The sequence below is a fragment of the Lichenostomus cassidix genome, chromosome 14 (assembly GCF_008360975.1).
Source record: "Lichenostomus cassidix isolate B80296 chromosome 14, HeHo_3.0, whole genome shotgun sequence".
NCBI classification, from domain to species: Eukaryota; Metazoa; Chordata; class Aves; order Passeriformes; family Meliphagidae; genus Lichenostomus; species Lichenostomus cassidix.
The window spans coordinates 2639680-2663018 of NC_139495.1; the positions used below are offsets into that span (position 1 = coordinate 2639680).

At 51.8% G+C, this 23339-nt stretch overlaps 1 protein-coding gene across 10 annotated transcripts in view; it reads right to left on the bottom strand.

Moving 5' to 3' along the window:
* Nucleotides 1-23339, bottom strand: part of MPRIP (myosin phosphatase Rho interacting protein) — a 73772-nt gene that overhangs the window by 7985 nt on the left and 42448 nt on the right. For 9 of the 10 annotated variants that reach the window (XM_085074453.1, XM_085074449.1, XM_085074448.1 and 6 more), the window contains 12 exons: nucleotides 21615-21756; nucleotides 21009-21125; nucleotides 18761-18817; nucleotides 17484-17552; nucleotides 17162-17251; nucleotides 16620-16729; nucleotides 15644-15682; nucleotides 11801-12386; nucleotides 10790-10906; nucleotides 3999-7862; nucleotides 974-1121; nucleotides 273-390 (listed from right to left, as the gene is read on the bottom strand). In XM_085074453.1, coding sequence (XP_084930579.1) covers nucleotides 273-390; nucleotides 974-1121; nucleotides 3999-7862; nucleotides 10790-10906; nucleotides 11801-12386; nucleotides 15644-15682; nucleotides 16620-16729; nucleotides 17162-17251; nucleotides 17484-17552; nucleotides 18761-18817; nucleotides 21009-21125; nucleotides 21615-21756 — 5457 coding nt within the window. The remainder of the gene's footprint in view (nucleotides 1-272; nucleotides 391-973; nucleotides 1122-3998; nucleotides 7863-10789; nucleotides 10907-11800; nucleotides 12387-15643; nucleotides 15683-16619; nucleotides 16730-17161; nucleotides 17252-17483; nucleotides 17553-18760; nucleotides 18818-21008; nucleotides 21126-21614; nucleotides 21757-23339) is intronic. The other variant, XM_085074446.1, reaches the window with a different exon arrangement.

The following is a 23339-nucleotide window of genomic DNA, read 5'->3' on the forward strand; positions in this document are numbered from 1 at the left end:
ACCTGCTGCTGCAGCCGCATGAAAAGCAGCACTGGCTGCACATCTGTTACTCCTGGGGACCATAAAGCAGCTATTTTTGGTAATGTGGGGACATTGACCTGGAGCCTGAAAGCTTATGGGCAACCAGGAGGCTATGAAGGATGCAATTGGGTTGGGACCATGGGAAGAAGCCCCTGCAGTAACTCTGAACTCAATGCCAAAATCAAACGGGAGAAAGGGTCTCCCACACCCACGATCTCCCTGCAAGATGGTGACAGAGGTGATGGTCTTACAGGTATTGCCTGCGGAGAGCCTCGATGTCGGCGTTGACGCTGCTGATCTGGGAGCGCTGGGACTTCTCCAGCTCCCGCTCCAGCTCCTCCCGGTGCGCGTTCTTCATGGCTTCGATGGCTGTCAGGGGCAGCACAGTGTTAGCACCCAGCATCCTCCACCCACGGGTGGGTTTTTTGAGTTTTTGTTCATTTTTTAAAGGAACAAAACAACACTCATCCCTGCAAACCTCCCACTGCTTCATGGCTCCTTCAGTCTGTGCCCCAGCTGCAAAGGGGCTTCTGCAAATCCCACTTTGTAACAGAGTCCAAGTGATTGTCCAATTCACACATTGTTTCCTGGACTGTGGGACTTCTAATGCAGAGCCCCTGAACTCCAGTGTTTTAACATTCCCTGGGGCGCTGAAGAATGAATTCAGAGTGGAATTGGCAATAAATTAACCACAGGAATGACTAACGCTTTTCTGAGCTGGAATGGAAAACAGATCAGAGTGTGCAACAGCCAAAGACAGGGGTACCAAGCCTGAAGGAGGACCAGGAGATGGGTACCAAAACTAACCATCTTTCCCACAAGCCCTTTCCCATTTCCTTGTGCAGCCCATCCAGCCCTCATCCCATCCCTACTGTGCTCCTCAATGGAGCAAACACCATCCCTGTGCCTCCATCACCATGGCGCTGCCCCCCTGTGGGGGACCCTGTGGTACCTGAGATGGTGGCAGCCGTTTCCTCTGCCAGCAGGCGATCCTTCTCCTCCCGCAGCTTCTCCAGCTCCCGCTGGTGCTGCCGCTGCAGGTCCTCAATCTTCTTCTGGTGCGTCTCCTCCATGGCTGCAAAGCCTCTCTCACATGTTGCCTGCAAAGGGAGGAGGGAAGGGGTTGGTCCAGGAGCACAGGGCTGATGCCACGGTGGTGTGGAGCCCACCAGGAGCCACAGGCCAGTGGGCAGGTCAGCTCCCCAGCTCCAGCATGGATCTTCTCCTTCCCCAGACATGGAGCAGGATGGATCTGGCAAAGGTCAGGGCTTGTCGTGCAGTTGCTCAACCCCTGACAGTTACAGGGAAAGGGATACACAGGGTAGGCCTAGGGGCAGACCTGGTTGGGGAATGCAAATTTATGTAAAAAAACCCCCTTCTGTGCGCCTTCTGCTCTTTTCAATGCATTTTTTCTGCTTCTGGGTGGAAGATGACATGACAGCAACAGGACCTTAATTCCCAACCAAGTATCCCTGCAAATGCTGCAGGGACAACTACTTGCTAATTGAATTACTAGGAAAGAACTCCGGCCAGGACACAGGAGCAGAAATCTGGGGACTTGAGATTCACCAGGGGATGAGGTCCTGAATTCCTGCCTGGTCCTTCTGCCCCCAGCACAAGCCCCCACTCTTGCCTTTGCAGCAGACAAATGCAAATGCCTGTTCCCAGCTCAGCTGCCAGCCCAAGCACATTGGGATCCCAGATGGACACACATGCAGGACATGGACAGGACCAGCAAAGCCACAGGCAGGCCCAAGCCACGAGGGAAGAAGAGGCACACACTGGGGACAAGGTGCTGAGCCCCATCAGACAGCTTGGGACAAACCTGATGCCAAGCACTGCACAGGGCTTTTCCCCTTAACAACACAGGCTGGCTTTATTCCCTGATTTCAATGGAGCTCCTCTTGATTAACACTACTGTTTTCAGTGGAAAGTGAGAACTGTCACCTAGGGACCTCTGTGACCCCATAGGAAATGGGGGACAAATTCACTTCCCCAGTGACAGAAGTGCTCAGGACAGTCCAACACCACTGACCCTCACTAACACACACCCCTTAGCATCAGTTTGTTGGCTAATGCTCTGTAACCTACACCTAATCCTCATTCCCCATTTTCAGCTTTGGTGGTTTTTTCCCCTCCCATTTAACTTTTAATCCTGAGGCATTCTTCACTTTCCCAGCCTTGTTTGTTTGGGTTTTTTTTTTTTCAAACTCCTAACTCAGTGCCAGAACCTGCCTGGACTTGGCTGTGGCACAGAGCAGCCCTGCAGGATTCTTCATTACATCCAGAATCATAGAATATGCCGAGTTGGAAGGGATCCACAAGGATCATCAAGTCCAGCTCCTGAAACACCTCTAATTCTGGAAGAAAAAGGTGCACACTCCTCCACAGGTCTGGCTGTAGATTCACTATTTAATGTATTGTAAATGCATTGCCATAAATCCACATGTACAAACAAGTACCTCATAGAATCCCAGAATGGTTTGGGTTGCAAGGGACCTTAAAGCCCATCCTGTTCCAAACCCCTGCCATAGGCAGGGACACCTTCCACTATTCCAGGTTGCTCCAAGCCTTGAACCTGGCCTTGAACACTTCCAGGGATCCAGGGGCACCCACAGCTTCTCTGGGCAACTTGTGCCAGGGCCTCACCACCCTCACAGGAAAAAATTCCTCCCTAATTATTTAATCTAAATCTACCCTCCTTCATCTTAACGCCATTCCCCCTTGTCCTGTCACTCCATGTTTTTGTCAAGTTCCTTCCAGATGTCTTGGAGCCCCTCTAGGCTCTGGAAACAGCTCCAAGGTCTTCCTGGAGCCTTCTCCAGGCTGAAGAGTTACTCATGCTACTGATGTTACATTCTCAATCAGAATAAGAATGAAGCACATTTAAGCCTCTAATTTGGGTAGATTTCCAATCGCCTAGTTGGCTTTCTGACCACCACTGCTTAATTCTGATGGGATTCAGCAAAACTACTGCTCTCCCCAGGCTAAAACCAGCTTTTGGCTGGATATGAGCCACACTTTACCCCCCAGCTCAAATGTGTGCTGGATCTTGTGTCTGGAAGTAAGCTCTCCCACATTTTTGCTGATTCTGAAGAGCTACTGGTCTGGGAAAGCCTCACCAGCACAGCCTCTGCATTGCTGCCCTTTTGGCTTCCTGTTCAACCTGGCAGCTTCCCTCGGTCCTGCCAAAGTCCTCTACCACCCTAAACTCACTTCCAAACTGGGAATACTCTCCTACAAAAAGCAAGCCACCAAACTCAGGTTTTTTTAGATGCTGGATGACCTCAAACCAGTTTTACAGCCAGTCTGACTGGTGGGGCAATTTGAATGGTGGCATTTCACTGCCAGTGGGTTTCTCTGCACCTCACCTGGGTGTCCCATAACTGTGCACTCTTTTTTGTGTACAGAATCACTGTGTCCAACACCAGCGTGGTCCTCACAACCTCCTGCAGAGGAGCTCTGCTTTGCTACAGAATTTGGCATCTGTTTGCAGCTACTTTCCGCAGGAACATACATTTTGAGAGCATCAAGTTTCCATTTCATCCTGCATTTTTGAAGGCAGCAGAGACAGACTGGAGATTTGATCAGATTGGGAAAGACAGAGTTGAGGAATGCTTTTAAAGGGAAGTCACAAACAAAATGTAAGTGCTGGGTACAAGGAGAAACACTGTGGTCTTGGTGTTGAAGGAGATTTATGTTACTGAGCTACTTTGAAACTCTCTCTCCCTCTCCACGCAAAGACCACCTCCAGAAATCCACCCTCCCAAGCCCTCAGCAATGCATTTAGAATACCCCAGCATGGAGAAAAAGGAAACACCATGCTTTACAGAGGCCTGGCTAACACTTTGGGGCTTGCTTCAGCACGCTGGCTCTTTTGGGGGATGTCCCTTGGTTCAGCAAGCAAACCCAGGGACCACACACGCCCTCCCGCACACTCAGCAGCAGAAAGCAGAAAGTGTTAAACATATCAACACCTTTAGGTTCTCAAAGTCTTTCTGGTATTTTTCCCTCAAAGTGGACACGTTCCCCTCCAGATGTTTGTTCTCCAGCTCGTCCCTCATGACGTTCATCTGGGCCTCCAGCTCCTGGATGCGTTCCCTCAGGCCGTGCATGGAGTCTGGGTCGCTGCCGGGGTCCTGCCCGGTGCCACCCCCCTCGCTGGCCACCCACGTGTCCCCAGTGCCCGGGGCCACCGCAGGGGATGCCTCTGGGTGCTGCCTCTGGTACTCGTCGAGGGTCTCCTGCAGGCGCTGCAGGTTCTGGCTGTAGTGCTCCTGCAGTGCCTGCAGCTCCTCGCCGTGGATGACCTGCAGCTCCTTGATCTTGGCCTGGAACTTTTCCTCCAGTGTTTGCATCTGCTCCAGGTGGTAGCGCTCCATGTTCTGCTTGTCTCGGACAATGGCATCCAGCTGGTTGAGCCCCTCCGTCCTCTCGGCCTTCAGGGCATCCTCTGTCCTGTTGAGCTGCTCGATCACGTTTCGGATCTCCTCCTCGTACCGCCCCTGCAGCTCACTCAAGCTCTTGTTGTGTTTATGTCCTTCCTCCTCCAAGAGCCTCCGCTGGCTGTCCAGCTGGGACACCTTTGCCTTGAGGTCGGCGTTCTCCCTCTCCAGCACGGCGATCACCTCGCTGTACTCGCCCTGCTGCTTCCTGAGCAGCTCCTCGTACTCATCCCTTAGCAGAGACACCGTTTTCACGCGCTCCTGGCACAGAGCATCCATGCTCTGCAAGGATTCCTTGTAGGACTTCATCTCCCTCTCGTGCTCCAGCCGGACTTTGCAAGCAGCATAACAAACCTGAGCCTGAACAATGGCATCGTGGACTAACAAAGACGAATATCGCTCCAGGTCTCCCATGCACGAATGGTAGGAAAGACTCTGGGATATCTTCAGGAGCTTCTGACAGTCTCTCATGGCCTCCTCAGGAGGCAGAGAGAGTAAGGCAACAGATATCTCCTTCAGAACATTTGATTTGTCCTTTAGCTGCTGGGCAAGATCTTCCTGAATGGAAACAAGAGCTTCACTACTACGGTCTGGTGCGCTGCCAGCCTCCTCCACCTTGGCTAATTCCTGGCACGGCACCATTTGGAGACGGCTCCCATCCCAGGAGATCTGGGATCTTTCTGAAGCATCTTTTTGTATTTCAAGTGCTTCAGAAATCTGGTGCATAACTCTGTCAAACTCAGGAGTCCTGTATGCTTTGATGATCTCCTCCAACATGCATTTGTGCTGCTGGAGAGCTGTTTTGGTATTATGGAGCTCTTCTTCAATTGTTTTTAACCTCTGATGAAAAGATTCCCTCATTTTCTCTGCAACAAACCCAAGTTCTGCCTTGATCAATGTAGCATCTGCTACAGCACTGAGAAAACATGGGGAAAAGCCTGAACTTGTTTCTGTTTTACCCTCGGCTTCTCCCTCCCTAGTGCTCAAGTGTGCTCTCAGCTCCTCCACCTGGCTCCAGAACTCCCCTTCCAGCAGCAGCTTTTTAGATAGGACGCCGGCCAAATCGATGGCCGTATGAGAAACACTTGCTGGCTCCAACAAAACCACCTCAGCAGTTCCCTGGATCTCTCTCAGAAGCTGGGCTATCTCAGAGCTTGCGTTTCTCAAAGACTCTGCTATCTGGTTGATGAGAGAGGCCTCAAATGCCACCCTCTCAGAAAGCCCTCTCAGCTGGCCAGTGTCAAACACATCTGCTCGCTGCTCCTTGGAGATGTTCTCCTCTTCTCCCAAAACCCCTCCTTCTGGAGCGGGACTTTCCGTGGTGAGGCTTTCACTCTGCTGATACTCAGATGAGACTGGAGCCCCACTCAAGGCTTGGATTGCATTTGACAAGGTTGCTTCCATGCTAGACAGAGTAACAAGGAACAAATCACCCTCTTTTTCCTTGTCTGATTTGGGCCAGGATCTTAGCTGCTCCCTGCACTTCTCTAAGCAAGTCAGCGCTTGATCGTTTTTCATCTGGAAACCTCCCAGCTCGCTGACGTGACTTTCTATGAGCTTGAACTTTTCCTGCCTCTCGCTCTCCAGCTGTGAGATCAAAGCATTGACTTGGGACAGGCTGGTCTGAAGCTGTTCCCGCAGCTGGGACTCCGTGCTGGCCCACTGATGGTGGAGGGCGATGAGCGTCTCCTGGTTATGGCCGTGCTGACTTTCAAGCTTCATCGTCACATCTTTGAGCTTTTCCTCTGTAATATACAGTTTGGTTTCCAGGGAATGGATGATGGAGAGGTAAGTCTCAGAGTCGCTCGTCCCTGATGAGGGGTAACCCAGAGCTGGCTCTGAGGACATGCTTTCTTCAGACAGAGATCTGTCCTGGCTCGTGTCTGAAGAGGTACTGCTGGTCCAGTTTTTCTCCGATCCATCTGGATGGATGTATTTTTGACACTGGATGCTCGAGAAACGGATCCTTTGCCTCTTGGCCCCCATGATTCCTACATCAGGCTTTGCTAAGGCTTTCTGAACCAACTCTTGATCCTGGAGCTCTGCAACTTTAGATGGGGAACCGAATTCATCTGCTTGCCTCTGGCTGGTCTCAAGAACCTCATCCTCCTCCTCCTTCAGTGCATAAGTTAGAGCTGGGAGGACATCCTGAGTTTGCAGAGCCTGCCCCAGTTGGGATGGATGACTTTCATCACCCTCAAGACTGGGGCCAAGGTCTTCTGCCTCCTCAGCACATGGACCTGTGCCTACACTAGCTAATTTCTTTAAAGCCTCCTCCTTGGCCTTTAGCTTTACTTTAGTCTCCTCTAAACTGCTATCTAAAGCAACCATTTTAATCAAAGCCTCACTGAGATCTTGATCTTTCTTCTCCACAATTCTCAAGTGCATTTCCTTAACATGCCTCAGCTCTTCTTCCTTCTCTTTCAGCACCTCCTGCACCCCCCGGAACTGATCGGACACCTCCTCGAACGACTGCTCCAGATTGTGGTAGTTGGTCTCTTCCATTTTCAACTTTGCTTGCAGCTTTGCAACTTCATTATCAGACTCAGCCACCTGATTCATGAGCTCGTGGAACCGGCACTTGATCTGATCCCTCTCTTTTTCGAGCTCCTTGATGTGCTCGGCGAGTTTTTGGATGCTGGCTTCCTTCACAGCCAGCTGCTCCTCCAGCTGGTGGACGAGCTCACTGCCTTCGAACTTGGCGCTCAGCTTCTCCTTCTGCAGGATCTCCATTTGCTGCTCGCTGTTCTGCAGCTGGTTCTCGTACTCGTTGGCCTTGTCCTCCACCTCCTTCAGGCTCCGTATCAAAACCTGCTTCTCCCTCTCGCAGCTCTCCAGCAAAGCCTCGTAGTTCTTCTGCAGCTTCTCCTCCATGAGGACCCTTGCCTGCTCGCTGGCATTGAGCTGCCCGCTGAGGTCTGCAATCCTGTCCTGCAGCCGCTGCACTTCCTTCTGGTGGTCCCTCTGCAGAGCCTGCTGCATCTCCAGGTCCCGCAGCTCCTGGGTTTTCTCCAGCAGCAGAGCCTCTGCGTTCTTCAGCTTCTGCTCGCTGGCCTTCAGCTGGGAGCTGAGCGCGGCCTCGCCGTGCTGCCACTCCTCCAGCTGCTCTTTGGCTTTCTCCTTCTCGCTCCTCAGGTCGCTCTTGAGCTTGGCCAGGGTCTGCTCCTTGATGGCGAGCTCGGCCGCCGCGTTACTGAGCCTTGCCTGCAGGCTCTGAATCTCGGCCTCATGGTGTCGGATCACATCCTTGGCCTCGGCGTAGCTGCGCTTCAGCGACTGAATCTGCTGATTGATCACCTCTTGACGCTGGCATTGGGCTTCCAGCTCGCTTTGGAGGTCTTGGTTGACTTTGTGGAGCCTCTGCCAGGCACCTGATGGCGAGGCGGCCACCTCGGTCTTAAAAAAATTGATTAAATACTAGATTAGTAACACTCTTGGCTCTCCCTTCTGAGTGTCACACCTCTGGCCAGGCAGGCCATGGAAAAGTTCCTCACAGCGACTTGGCTGCTACCCACTGCTCCAATTGGGATGATTTGTTCTTGGCACAATTTGGTTTGTTTAACCAACTTTTTTTTACTTTTTTTTTTTTTTTAAATGAGCGACAACTGCTTTCCAGTAACAGAAAACACTGACCACAACATCAAAACAGCTGTACAGTAACAGGCTAAAAAGAAAAAACATAAACCCAAACTCAAACAGAACCAAAAATACAATGAAAAAGAAACACCAGCAGTAAAACGGAGACAGACAGACAAGAAAAATGTGATGGATGAGGAGGAGGAGGAGAAAGGAACTGCTTTTTTTTTTAGCGAGTTTGTTTGTTTGGTTGTGAAACAAAAAGTGCACAGTTCAGGTAACACAGTCCTACCAACCAAAAGCAACAACAGAAAGTGAGGTGACAGCAAATGACATCACATCCCACCCAAAGGCAGGGCGACGGGCCAGCCGTGGTGGCAATGTCATTTTTGTGCCTGCCAAAGAGGACTGAGTGGCTGCTCATCACATTAGAGAGATGCTGTTACACTAAAGCTTAGGACTAAGGAGGATCTAGTTTCTCTACCTGCAAAATAAAATAAACCGACAAAGGACAAAATAAAAAGCCCAACAACTGGAGGGAAGGAAAAGGTGTGATGAGAATGTAAAAATGAAAGGAACCAACCTTTGTGAGATTCAAACCAAAGCAATGGAGCATGCAAAGAGAAAACTCACAGAAAGCGTCATGCAAAAGGCGACAGAAATTATGTATCTTTAAAAAAAAAATACACAGACAGGAAGAGGCGAGAGAAGCACAGTGTTAAGCCTAGGAATTTGGCCTGCCTTGCTGTACTCTGGTTGCTGATTAAGGAAAGCCCACAGATGTGACACTCAGTTATGTTAAGTTAAATTTCATGCTTTACACCAAAAACATGCAAGAACATCCGCCCGGGACAGGTTAGTACGTGCCCCTCCCACCCGCCGTGGCCCGAGCTGAGGGATGTCTCCAGCCCATTTGTCAGGAGCAGGAGCCCCTGGAGTTTCTCCCAGGAGGGATCAAGGTGAGGGTGGCCCAGTCCGAGGAAGCTCAGAGCAAGAGAGGGGTTACACGAGGCTGGAGAGGTTTTGGTGCTTGGCACATGCATCAGGGGGGTGGCTCAGTGCTGCCTCATGGAAAAGGCAGTGCCTGGGGGTCTGTGCAGGGTTGGTCAGGCTGCCAAGGAGGGGTTGGTGCCTCCCAGACAGCTCAGAAGGGATGGGCTTGGCAGCAGTCAGGTTTCTCCATCAGCCCTCCCCATAGACAATGCAGGAACCTCCCCAAAATTAGACATGATGGAGGCAGGGGGGTGTATGAAATTCAGAGGGATTGTCCAAAAAAATGCTGTGATGTTTGTCTGTAGTCTGGGGCTGCAGAATTCCCCCAGCAGCTCCACTCCCTCCACCCCAGCAGGGTTTGGTGGGGTTACTCCCTTCTACAATAGGACTTTAATCCCTCTGGCTCCCAGGAAACACAAGGGAAATCCCCAGAACAATTAGACTGGAGCAGGCAAAGCCTCCAACCTTTCCAAAAACCCTCTCCAACTTCCAGGTCCAAGTTTGGGTCACTGCTCACTGCAGCTCAGCCTCTCTGCAGGCTTCCCCTCTTGCCAGCCCTCCTTGTATTGAGGCACTGCGGCCAACTTCAATCTGATGGTGGATTCAGCATCCAGCTTTTATCCCCATTCCCTGATTTTTCCAGGCTCCAGGCAAAGGGAGGTCGGATGCCTCTGCCCCAGGGAAGTGGGAGTTGGTTACTCTTCCAGCATTGCCAAGTGAAAATGGAACTCCTCCAAGGAGGCACTGTCAGCTCAGAGACTCCAGAAATGAATTAATTACTCCTCCTGGGAGATCATGGGCAAGGAAGGCAAGATGTCCCCCTCCCTGGGCTGGCTCCACTGCCTGTGCAACTTCTTCAGGGAAAATTTTCCTGTGAGAAATAAGGATGCAAGGTTTGGCATCGACAATGGGTTTGCTGCCACGGGAGCGCAGCGTGCAGCCACGCATGGCCACTTTGATCCACAGCCAGTTTGGTCAAGTAGATTTGAGCAGGTCAGAATGCTGCCCCAGCACAGAACAGGATGCGGACCCATGAGAGCAGCCAGAAGCTGCCCTGCAGGTGCCATGACTCCTCTGGGCATGGATGTTCCCAGAGGAAGGGCTGGGAAAAGCCCGCTTTGTTTGGAGGAGGGGGAAAAGGTTTCCCCAAAGACCATCCTGTCTCTTTTGACAGATCCTCCAAAACTCATTTCTAGGCTTTGCTAAGGAATGGCATTCTGTGACAGAAGAAACCACTGAAGTGATCCAAGGTCAGCCTGGTGCAAATCCCAGTCTGGCTGGAGGGAAGGTGCCCAGGAGATACATCTGAGTGTCCTCAGTAACAGGCACACAAAATCCCCAGCCAGGAGCTACTGGTGGGTTATAGGATGCTAGGAAAGCCTTGTGTGCACCCCACAGCCTGAGGGGAGTATCTGGGGCACAGAAAAGGGGAACAGCTGTTGCAATGTCAAACACGGTATGGGATAGATCAGAGGTGGACTTGGCTGAGATCCCATCTGTCTGGCTTTGTTTTGTCTTCCCTCGGGAATGCTAATAGGTAATGCTACCTTCTATTCCATCCCAGATCAGAGGCTTCCATAAGCAGATGACTCTGGTAATGCTACAGAATTAGCCACGTTTGCAAGAAGGTCCATACTCTCAGAGCTCAGTGAGGGTCACCCGAGATGTCCCCACAAACACCACAGACTGAAGCCCACCAGGCATCCTCCTGGGCACAGGGAAGACGGATCTCCCTCTCCTCCCTGCTCTCCTACCTGCAACACGTAGCCCTCCCGGGCGCTCTGCTCCCGGCCCAGAGCCACTTTCAGCTGATCCTGCAGGTGCCGGTTCTGCTCCAGGAGCTCCAGGGCCTCCTTCTGCTTCTGCTCCAGCTGGAGGGACACGAACAGAGACAGCGTCCAGGGAGTGGGCAGGGGGTCGGCCATAAGGAACAAGTGGTTCAGAGGGGACACAGAGCAGAATGAACAGAGCTTTTGATGGCACTGCTGCTCTGCTCTGCTCTGCCTCTGGGACCTGGATTTCATGTTGCCCGGAAAAATCCCTCCCCTCTGAAAGAAGTTATTTATGCAATAGTGTAATTCGTAAAGCTCACTGTGACAAAGGATGAACAGCACCAGCTCGTGCCAGGCATGACCCTGGCAAATCCCAGCCCAGTTCAGCTTGGTGATACTGCTGGTTACTCCATGAGAAAAGGTTATCCCTTTCATTCCCACTAATACACCTTAATCCCAACTAACAACAACCTTTGTTATCCCAGGCACGGAACTCTTCCAAGTGAGCTGAGTCTCCTCCTTTCTTTTCCAAAAAGCTTAAGACTATTTGATGAAGGCTCCACAAAAAGGGAACCTTTGTGGCGTGTGCTGTAACTGCAGACACAAATCTCTATAGCTGCAGAGGCACACGGATTATGAGCTTGAATTTGGAGTATGGTTGATACATCTCGATTGTACCCATCTCACCAGAAACAGCCTGACTACAACCAACACAAATCAGGCTGTGTTGGCTGGGAGGGATAAGGAAGTACCAGGCTGTAAGAACAGCCCTTTCTGCAGCCATGGAGAACATGAAAGCTGCTGGTGGGGCTGAATGGGAACAGATGTGGATCTGTGCCCTGCCAGCTCCCCAGGGAACCTACAGCATCCCTACTAATTGCTGTTATGAATGAGGAATAAATACAGCTTTTTTAAAGCCCATCTCAGGCCTCCTACAGTCAGCTATTGAAGGCCATTGTGACAGGCAGCCTGCATCCTACACACCCCATTTACCTCCTTCTCCAGCAGCGTGGTCAGGTGCTGCTTCGTCAGCCCCTCCTCCCGGTCCTCGGCGTGGGCGAGGTGCAGCGGCGTGATGGGGATCTGCTTCTCCTCCCGCAGCGGGGTGGTCTCCACCTGGTGCCAGCGCTGCTCAATCTCCACGTGGACATTCTGCGGTTTGATGTCTGCTGGGACAGGCAGGATCCTGTCCACCTCCATCCTCAGCACCTCTTCCGACCCTGCCCCGTCCACAGCATCGATCATCTCGAAGCGCTTGCGCCGCTCCTCCCGCCGCCGGGCTCGCTCCCGCTCCAGCTCTCCCGGGTCGGCGTCGGTGGCTCCGCTGTCCCTGGGGAAGGCGGCCGAGCCGCTACTGGAGGAGTCTGCGGCGTTTGCACGCTCCTGCACCAGGGCCTGCTGGATGGGGCGAAATTCAGCCCAGTCAAAGGTCTTGGACCGTCCTTCTCGTCGGCGTTCCCGGGCACGGCTCCGCTTCTGCTCCGTGTCCAGCTCGGCTTGTTCTGCATCCGGCTTCTCGCTCGGCTTTGGACCAGTCTCGAAGGAAGAGCTTGTTTTGCTTTTCTCTTCCGGCAGTGAGCTGCGAGGACAGAGAGAGGGTGAAGGGAAGTGTCAGTGGGTGCTGGAGAGAGCCGGGCGCTCCCATGCATGCCTCGGAGAGCCGGGTGGAAAAGGGCTGCTGGAAGCCCAAGCCAATGCCACGTGGGTGCCCCCTGCCCCTCCGTCTCCTGTCGCCTCTCGGGCGCAGGAGCTGCTGCTGCCCTTCCCCAGGTTGTGCTGGTGTGCAAAGCCTTGGTGCAAGCGGCCCTGGCTGCTCCTGGGACACCCTGGCACCCGGAGAGCAGCTGATCCCAACCTCGCTCCTCCTCGGCAGCCACACTGGGGCCAGTGACCATGACCAAGCAGCAGCACATGGGCAAGGCAGCGACCCCAAACTATGCTGTCAGAGGTTCCAACAGCTCCTCCATGCACACCCCAGCTGGCACAGCCGGAGTCACGTACTTGTGGGAACGATGCCACCAATCCCATCAAAGCCAGGCCGGCCTGGGAGCTGTGCAGCAGAGAAGCACAGAGCAGCTCCCAGAGTCTTGGGAAACAAGGGGAAGGTTTCCCTTGAGCTTGGAAACGTATTAATGGGTCGAAAACTTCTCTGTGCCACTATCTGCACTGAAGGCACAGACCTCCCCGAGGCACCCAGCCCTGCGGGCAGCATGGACAACCCCCCTGGCACTGGGCAGCCTCCTGGTTTGGGCAGGGGTCAGTGTAGCAAGGAGAGCAAATTATTCAACACATAATGGAAATCACTGAAAACGCCAGTTTCTCAAGCAAGGAATGATTTTTAGTGCTGAGTTAGAGGGTGGTGGGTTGGGGGGGAGACATACTCATCAAGCAGGGAAACTTAATACGGGAAGGCAACACCATTTCCAACCTACAGGTAATCCATAATGCAGTATTAGCTTATTAAATATGGACATGCCAGCCCTGTAACATGCAGATCAAAATTAAACCAGAAAACAACAGTATGCTAAGTCTGTGGAGGAAGCCAGTCCTGAGGGAGTGGTGGGCACTTGCTGAACCCACTTTGCTACCCAAAGCTCCCAAGATGCCTCCCAAGGCACAGTCCTGCTGCTCAGGCTGGCTCCTGGCTCTGCTTCCAGTACAACCCCAGCATCCCCAGCCTCCAGCAGGGACTCAACAAGCTTTCTGCAAGAGCTGGAAAGCAGCTCACTGGGCCTTTCACTGCAGGCTCTGACCCATGGGACCACATGCATGGGGACTGCCGTGACCAGGAGCAGCAGCAGTAGCATCACAGCTTCTCCCACCTCAGAAACACACCTCAGCCCCAGCCAAGAACCTCATGGATGTGCAAAGGCCCAAAACAAAGGATGGAGCAGAAGAGATGGCTCTCCATGGGCTAGTATCTTCCGATGCACTGTCATCCACCAGCAAACCACAGGCTCAGTAGAGCAGGGTTTCGAGAGACTCTGGCAGTTACAGGCTAGAACCAGCTCAGAGATAATTCCTTCTTCAGCACTGTCACTTGCAGCTAATAAAATAAACCCAAAAGGCATGATGATGAAATGTCACTGCTGCTCACCCATGATATTGCACGACTCCAAAGCCAGGCTCTCAATCTGGAGTCAGTTAGGGATTACAGCTGCATTTTAAAGTAAAGCAGGGATGAGATTGAGTCTTAAAATGAAGAAGAGTGTTAGGAAAATACTGGGGTCCTGGCACCCCCCAGATGGTGCTGGGACAGAGAAATTATACTGCTCTAAATCCCACGTGGAAGAATCTTGGCATTTCTAGAGGTGCCATCTCTCACGAGCTCATTTCTCCTCTGCTGCTTTCCAAAGGGCATGGGATGTGTGTCAGGTAGCGGAGGGATGGCCACTGGGAACGAAGTGAAGACACTCAGAAGATTGACCCTAAGTTTCTCATTTCATCTCCTGCAATTGCCCCATGGCTATTAATTCTGCTCAAATATTTCACATCTCCTCCACCATAGACTAATTAATTCATATCACACACGGGGGGGGGGGGGTCTTTGCCTCCCAATGGTATTTATAGGTCAAAATAAAAGAGGTTTTTTTTAATAGGGATGGGTGTGGGAGTGGTGCAAGCTGCGAGCTGAGCACGCTGTGGCAAGAAGCACACAAAGGTTGCAGGGAACTGGGGAGCATTGGGGAACTCAGCCTCTCAAGGGCTGTGAGCTGAACATGGACCCAGTGCCGAAGCAGCCACTTTCTTTCGTGGGGGTATTTTCTATTTGCCCCGTCATCTCTAGTAGCCTGTAATTAGTGCCTCTGCAGATTGCAGGGCACTGCTGAGGGCAGGGAGCAGTGCAGCATCTGCTCCCCAAGCAGCAATATAAACAGTCATTAGGGCTCGAGAAACCAAGACAAGGTGTGTTTGGCTCGGTGGAGCCACAGCAGCAGGTTAATGAGACACAGCAAAGGGCACACTTTGCAGGAGTGTGCGGGGTGGGACCATCCTGGGGGTGGGTGAGCACTGCTGCCATCCTGGCACACCCAGCACAACATCCCACCTGCCCCCAGCCACCTTGTGCCATCATCTGTCACCCCTCCATCGAGAGCCCTGGGCAGTCTGTGCTTCAGGCTTCCAGCAGCCCCCTTCACCAGCCGCTCCCCGGGTGCGGAATTTAATGACACCCCAAAGCCAGGTGGGAAGGGCTGGGACACCCCACGCTGCTGCCAAGGGCTGCCAGGCAGGCACCAGTGAGCACAGCCCTGCTCCACACACAGCACAGGACTCCTCAGCAGTGTGAATAACCCACGCCAGCCTCCACCCCGTCCGACACCGACAGAAGCACACACATCATTCCCTTTCCCCAGCTCAGGATTGCTTCACGGTCTGTTTGTGCAGTGTAACAAGTTACTGCCCAACCAGGACCTGTGCCTGGACCCTCTCAGAGGGAAAGCCAAGTGAAACCACTTTGTGTGGGCTCAGAGCAGGTGCAGACAGTGAGCACAGGGCTATCGTGCTGCAGTAACCTGTGAGCAACCATAAATACATCTGGCTCTTAAAGGTAGAGAGGTCCCCTCAAATTTCCTTGGTCTTCATCTTCATATCTAGTCACATCGGAAGATACCAGTGTGGGGAAATCAAGGGTCAAGACCAGGTTGCTTCTTCCCTTCTCTCTGGCTTTTATTTAAAGGAAAAAAAAAAAAAAGGAAAGGGGGGAAGAAAAGAAAGAAAAATAAATGGAAACTGCAGGACTTCCCATCCGAGGTGCAGAAAAGGAGGAGCATGCAGTGAATCACGAGATATACAAACCACAGAACGTTAATACAGGAGAGAACACAGTTTTCCAACCTGGGCTTCAGCACGGATAGTTTCAAAGAGAAGTTTTTCCTGGGATTGCATGGAAATCAAACATACACAGGAGTGAGGAGAGAGGCGGCTTCCCCGAGACCCCCGCGAGATCCACCAGAGCTCGGGCAGGACTGGGAAACAGTGGCTGAGGGCTGAGCAGCATGGGGAAGGAGAGGCTGGAGCATCTCCAGGTCAACAGCACTGGGTGAGAAGAGCCATTCCATCAACATGGGGAAAAACCTGGCAAAAACTCGCTGGCTGCAGCTACGGTAAGGACAGGAGACGGAGTTAGTGGTGCAGCCGTGTCCACGCAGCCTGCAAGAGGTGGCCTGTACGAGTGTGGCCAGCACAGTCAGCTGTGAGGAGGCCAAACACCCTGTACCCACAGCCAGAAGCGCCCACAGAAGGTATTCTGTGACGCAGGGGGGTCCCTTCCTCTGGCACTGATGCAGGAGGAGACTCCAGCATTACTAAAGCATAAGGGGAACGAGCTGCAGCAGCTTTCTGGAAGATCAAAGGAGAAGGGAAGACAATTTGCTGGCTGGAGTTTAAAATAGATCAGAGCCAAACAGCTTCTAAACTGAACCCTGGGATCCTGCTGCTGTGACCCGTAGAGGGGCTGGGCAGCTCGTGCTGAACAGTAGCCAGAGGAAAGGGTGAACCCAGCACAACTGAATCCAAGTGGTTTCACAATACCTGGTGGGAATCCAGAGGAGCCTTGATATAGGAACAGTATTTCATATTCCTATGCACAAATTAAAACCACATTTTCAACCCTCTTTGAAATCTGCACGCGTAAGAGTAACTCGGCATATCAGCGTCCCCACAAAGTGTATCCAAATTAAGCTCAGAGAGATGTGAGAAAGAGCTGCAGCTTCCAGGAACGGACAGGCTCAGAAAGAGGAAAGAAAAGGGATGAGGGAAGAGTTACTCCCTTTTGCACAGCAAAAGACAACTGCAGAGGGTTCTTCCTTACCTTGTTACATCAGGAGCAGTGGTGGGGCGAACGTGCTTCATGATGGTCTGGATCCAGTTGCGGCGAATGCCCGATGTCATGGCAGAGAGGGTGAACTCCCCTTCCTTTGTCTACCGAGAGAGAAGAACAGCTCAGAGCAGGTGACTGCACTCACCAGCAGCTTCCCAACTCCCCAAGACCACCCTGCACCCGTCCCCAAGCCCCCAGTGCTGGGGAACTGCTTGCTGACCACACAGAGATCAAAGCCAGCCCCTCCATCCCCCAGCACACTGCTGGTGGGAATTAGTGTATTTCATCAATAAGGCTAATTCTGCCATAGGTGAGACCTAGGGCTGTGACAAAACCTTCCCTTTCCCCCTTCCTTTTCCACCAGCCAAAAAACTGGCTCTCAAACCCAAGGCCACAGCTCTCTGGAACATGGTGGGGGGTGCTGGGTGGCCTTTCACAGGTGTTTGGGGAGATGTTCCCCTTGCCACAGATAAGCATCCCCATCAGCTGTCCTGCAGCTGGACTCTTCCTCCTCCTCCCCATGTTTTCCTTACATGGATCTGGAAGCCATAGTTCCGCTGAACTGGGTACTCAGTGACATCGTAGCATGTGGATAAATCGATTTCTCCATCCAGGTCAGCTGCCTGCAGAGGGAAGAGGTAAAATAAGCCACAAAGCTTTGCAACCCCAAAGCATGGTGGGCTTGCAGAGAGGCACAGAAGGGCACTGAGAAGCACAAAGCCCTGAAGAGCAATGGTCCAAGACTTTGGCAACTGGGAATGGGGGCACTGAGGGAGGCAGTGACCTGCCCAGGGTCTGTCTGGGAGCACCAGGAGCTGCCCTGTAACAGGTTGAACACTGACAGAAGACACTTACCTCCTCTGCCACCGAATCCCGGTAGTATCTCAGGCTCTGGTCCGTCAGCACAAACCAGTGCTTCTTCCACTAGGAAACAAAAAAGATGGAGCAGTTACAATCCTGCTCCTTCTCCATCACTGTATTCATGGCTGGCCATCACAGGTCACCTGGCAGAGACGCCCCACTGAAGGCAGCTCGATGCCTCTCCCTCCCAGCTCCACACCTGGCTTCATTGAGGCCTTTCCATGAGAAAGGGGAGACTCAAAGAGGCAGCAATGCAAGGAACAGTGACGGTTTGCACCACCAGCACCCCGAATTCCCTGGTGCTGCCACCCCACGGAGTGCCAGACCCTCAGCAGCACCGACCCTGCAGGACACTGCAGGAGCCATGGGGCAGTCACAGCTTCTCCATTAGCTCCACTGCAAGATGAGACTTTTAGGGACTGCACTTAAAGCCTTTCTAACAAAAAAAAAAAAAAAAAAAAAAAAAAAAAAAAAAGCAGTAAAACATTCATGTTTTATCTGCAGTACCTAGAAATTGAGTTGAAATCTATTCCTGGCCCTTGCTCTATACAAATCTGCTTCCTGCACACTCCCAGCACAGCCTCACCCAAGGCAGCTTTCAGTCAATAAAGCACTCGCTCCAGCAGCCAATTCCCCCTTGGCTGCCTATGGATTTGTCCTTGGACCCAGGGGTACCCATAGCAGAGCCTGGGCCACCCACAGCCATGGGCAAATTGCCCTCATTTTCCCTTGACAGCAGAGCAGGAGGAAGAAAATCCAGGGAAGAGGCAGTTTGCAAACAGCCAGGGCCATCCATGCTGCCTTGGCACCAGTGCTCACTCCTAAGGCTCCATCCTGCATTCCTCTGGGAATTGGCAGCAGGGAAGCGGCATCAGCTGCTTCCCTCAGCCTTGCCATATCCCTGTCACTCAGGAGACTTTACCTGAGCCTCATTTCTGACACCAAAGAGGTCGCTGGGTCGCAAGGGAGATGAGGCTAATAAATAACAGAATAGGAACATGAAACCAGTGCTGCCATCCAAGCTGCCCTGGCTCACTAGAAACCCAGGAAATGAGATCCACCTGTGGGATTTTGAAACCTCCCCAGGACAGAGCAATTCCCACTTCAAGACAGCCCAATACTGATCTACCCAGGACATCAGGGCTCCATCAGCACTGAGAGCTCCTCCATGCACAGCAGCACAGGATGTTGGAGTGAGCTGCCAGAAAGAAACCAGGACTGACCACAGCACCAAACTCTGACACAAAGAGCAGAGATCTCCCCTGACTCACCTGCCCATCCTCATATTGCTTTGTCAACCAGCCCTTCTTGAAGTTCAGCAGGTCAGGCTGGAAGAAAGGAGAGAGGGATCAGGAGTGGGAAGGAAGAAGTGTCTGTGGCCAGAAGGCAACAGCAGCAACTTGATTAAACCCAGCAGAGCAATGAAAGAGACCAACAACAGCTAAATTCATAGAGTCATAGAATAGTCTGGGTTGGAAGGGACCTTTAAAGGTCATCTAGCCCAAACTGGATCATTACACTGCGTGGTGGCTAAATGTTTGCTCCCAGGAGGAGCAGAGACCTGCTGCATGGTTTATTCAGGCTGTTCCCTTCCTACCACTTCTCCTGAAATTTCCTACTGCTACACCAGCATTACAGAGAAAGGATAAACAAGGAATTAGCAAGACTTCAGGCAGTTTTACCCTCTATTATATATTATGAAAGAAAAACTATGTGCTGTTGATGCAAGGCTGCAGGGTTCAAAACAGGCTAAGTTCCCAAGGCTGGAAATGCAGGGAATCTGAGCCCTGCACCACCCAAAAAACACCTGCTTTTTCCTCCAATGTGGGTGCATGGGGATCTTGAATTCCTGAAAAAAGCAAGCTAGACAGCGTGGGATAACTGCTGCCAGCCCTTCCTCCCAGCCCTGCCCATGTGGAGGGAAGGATGTGGTGGAAATGCTTTCACTCCCTCGAGGCTGAGCTCCTCCAGCTGCTCCACGTGCTGCAGAGTGGAGGAGGAAAGGACAGCAGTGTGTGAAACCCAGCTGCAGCATCTGAAATGGGCTACAACAAGGGCAGCAATGGAAATTGGGTTTGGGAGCCTATTCAGTCAAAGCTGTGGGGCAGCACATCCCACATCTGAGTGATCCCTCAGTGGTGGGAACTCAGTGCTGCTCCACAAAAACACAGGGGAAAGTAAAGCATTGAATTATAGAATTATAGAATGGTTTGGGTTACAAGGAACAGTAAGATCATCCAGTTCCATCCCTGCTATGGGCAGGGACACCTTCCAATACCCCAGATCCCTCCAAACCCCATCCAACCTGGCCTTGGACACTTCCAGGGATCCAGGGGCATTCACAGCTTCTCTGGGCAACCTGTGCCAGGGCCTCACCACCCTCACAGGGAAACATTTCTTTCTAGTATCTAATCTAACCCTGCATAACTTTCTTCCCCTCACTAGATAATGTGCACTGCCACTTCATATGCACTTCTTGCACTTTTTATTCCCACCAGGAATTTAAAAATCACTCTTGTGGCTGTACAAGTCTACATGAAAAGATCCAGAAACACCAAGCTACTGCATTTTTCTGCTAAGTCCTTGAATAGAAGCTGTCCATCCACAAAAAATGCAACTTGTATTTACAGTAGCTCTGTAATCTATTTGAGAGATTAGCAAGCATATTTATTTTGTCCCTACAGAAGGGTGGTGAGGGAGAGAAGAGCACTTTGTGTTTGTTCTGTACTATTTGCCTCCAGGTCTGGTGAGCATTTGAAATATGCAAAGGGAGGAAAGCTCAGGAGGGAAGGTTCAGCCCTTGCTTGCAGCCTTCATCCCACTCACACCCACTTCCAACTGCATAAACATCAAGGAAATGGCATTAGAAAACTGGGACATGTGTTTGCTCAGCCCAGTCTGGTGGAAAGTGTGTCTGCCCCTGGCAAGGGAGTTGTAGCAAGATAATCTCTAAGGTCCCTTCCATCCCAAACCATTTTGGGATTCTGTGATCCTATGCAAATATTATCAGTCATGACACAGTGGCTGGTCCAAGCCCAGAAACTGGACTGACCCTGTGCTGAGTTGGAAATGCCATGCTGTCTCTGCCGGGGGACAGCATGTGGCAAAGAGGGGCTCTGGCCAGGTGAGGTGACCCCAGAACTCCTAGGATGACCTACAGCATGAGTGTGTGACACACCAAGCAAAGCACTGAGGAAATGGGGCACTGCAGGGAAAAATAACCAGCAAAACAGGGTTTGCTTCCCAAGCTGCTGCTGTACTTTAAGGAAAAGGGCTCCTTGCAAAACTGGGAGTTTTAATTTCTTCAACAGGCAAGAAGAGTGGCCCTTCTCCAGCTGAGCCCCTGAGACTTCCAGGATTGGTCACACCTGATTCAGGTCACTGAACCTGCTCCAGATCTAAGCATATCCCACATCCTACATGCTGGCTGTGAGGAAAGCAGTCCAGATTTTGTGGGACCTGCCAGAAGGGCCTTTCATGTTCTCCCCCAGGGCTGGGGACACAGCCCTGGTGCCTCACCGTCATAGAGGACTCTGTGGACCTTCTGTCCAGTGACTTTGCCCGGCGGTGTGGGGACAGAGGTGACGCAGACACGTCCAGGATGGAGCCCACAGCTGCTGCTTCGCAAGTGAAGTCCTGTGTGAACAGCATTAGCCCAGATCAGTGCAGGAACTAGGACAGAGCCCTGCTCTCTTGGCTCATGGCATAAAAATCTGCTTTATTTAAGGGGCATCTCAGCCTCAAAACAAGTGCCATTTCCTTGGCAATACATTTTCTTGTCCTTTCAGGCATTAATTTGTTCCCATTATATCCAAGCGTATCTGGGACTCTCAACCTGTTTCCTTTGTTACTTCACCCTATCCTGATTTGTCCTGCCATGCCAGATCTGAAGGTTCCCTTTGTATTTTGGAGAAAGGAGAAGAGACAGCCTGATTTTCCACTTCTGATCTACACCTGGGCCAAGGGACCAGTGCAGCAAAAGCTGCACAGAGCACACACAGTGCTTTGGCTCCTGCCTGCGACTCCAGATCCACATCCAGGGACAAACCCTGTAGCTAAACCCTCCATCCTGGGCTGTAGAATCCCAGCTGCCATCTTCCAGGACACCCTGGATGAGCATCTTACCCGTTTCCGTGGGAAAACCCTCTTCTCACTCCTGCCCTGCCGTGTCTCACTGGAAAGGGCAGCACCTCCCGACACGTTCGTTTCCATGTGCTCTGCGTTCTCAATATCTAATGCCTCGAATTTTTCAATCACCTGGGATCTCCTGGAAAACAGAGACAAAAGGGAAACCAGAAACGGTTTAAACGCAAGAGCAGGAACTGCGTGGAGCTGTACAACCCCACAAATTTAAGGTTGCAGTATTGCTTGACCCAGAGTTCATGCACACCTGGATTTTGGTCACTGTTTCTCTGTGAGCTCCAGCGTGGCCAAATCCAGGGTAAAAAGCCTGATCTGACATCATTTTACCCACAGTCAAAGTGGGGGAAAACCTCACATTTTTCAGCTCTGCACACAGCATCTTCTTCAGCAACTAGAAAGCCCTCACAAAACCAGCAATTACATTTTATTTATGAATTTTGCAGCCCTTTGGGAAGCAGGGATTATGGAGTAGCTTTGGCTGCAGCTTTGGCTCTATCCTCTACAGCACTGGAGCTGTCGACGACCCCCAAGACCCCAGACATGTCAGACCAAGCTGGGGTGCAGAGGTAACAACAGGTGGCTCTGGGTCCCCCAGTGTTCTCACTGCAACAGGAACCCTTTGAAAACTCAGCTCCACACAGGGAACAGCCACAGGACTGTATGGAGAGAGAGGTGTCCATAGGTGCCTCCAGAACAGTTCTGGCTCACAGGTTGCACCAGCTGAAGGCGCGTGAGGAGGTGAGGAATACCCTGTGCCACAGCAGAGAACTCCCTGAAGAACCTGGGGCCTTTCCCTCCTCTTAAACAGGCTGAAAATCCAGTTTGGACATCGGGGAGCACAACCTGGGCTCTCAGCCACTGCCTTGGTGGCCTATGGCACTGTGGCACTTGGGTCTCTGAGGATGGAGAACTACGAAGAAATGCGGATGGAGCAGCAGCCAGCCCTGGATCAAACCCCAATGGGATTCTCCTAAGGACGAGCAAACAGGTGGAATTAGAAGTGCTGTTTCAGCATGAAAAGCTGCTTGCTGACCCACAGGAGAGGAATTTCCAAAGAACCTGCTGGTGCCTAAGTTTGCATTCTCAGGGGTTTGCGCAAGTATCAGCCTCAGGTCTTTAATCACAACCTGGGAATATAAAGCAATAACCCACCACCAGCACACAGCAGCTGTGCTCCAAGCTGTGAGGCTTAAAGCTCCATTTCAAACCTTCCCAAAAAGCTCTATCCAGGTGGTTTCTTGACACAAAATTTGGACCCACATGTGCCGCATCTGAACTTGGGGCTGCTTGCTCTGTGTGAGCCTCTGATGTGCATGAAAATCACAAAGGCAACCACATGAGGGGCAACAGGTTGTCCAAAATAAAAACATTTTTAACACTTCCCACAAAGAGGAACAGCAGGTTAAGGGCTCAAAAACCATGCAACGTTCAGTTTTCAACCAATATTTGCACCAAATTCCATAAATGAGACAACCAGTCTGAGCACATCCCATCCCCTGGGGGGCTGGGGGCCCCCACTGCTGCTCAGAGCCAGGCTGCCAGGACACAACCAAAGAGGAGGGAACAAAATTGGTGGGCAAGACTTTGCTTTGTAAATTTAAAGATATTTGATGCTTTTAGGGGACATCTGTTCAGCCCCTGCTGCCTCCCAGTTTGCCAACTGGGAGCAGGCAGATCCCAGGCTAGTGCAGAGCTCCCAGTTTCCCT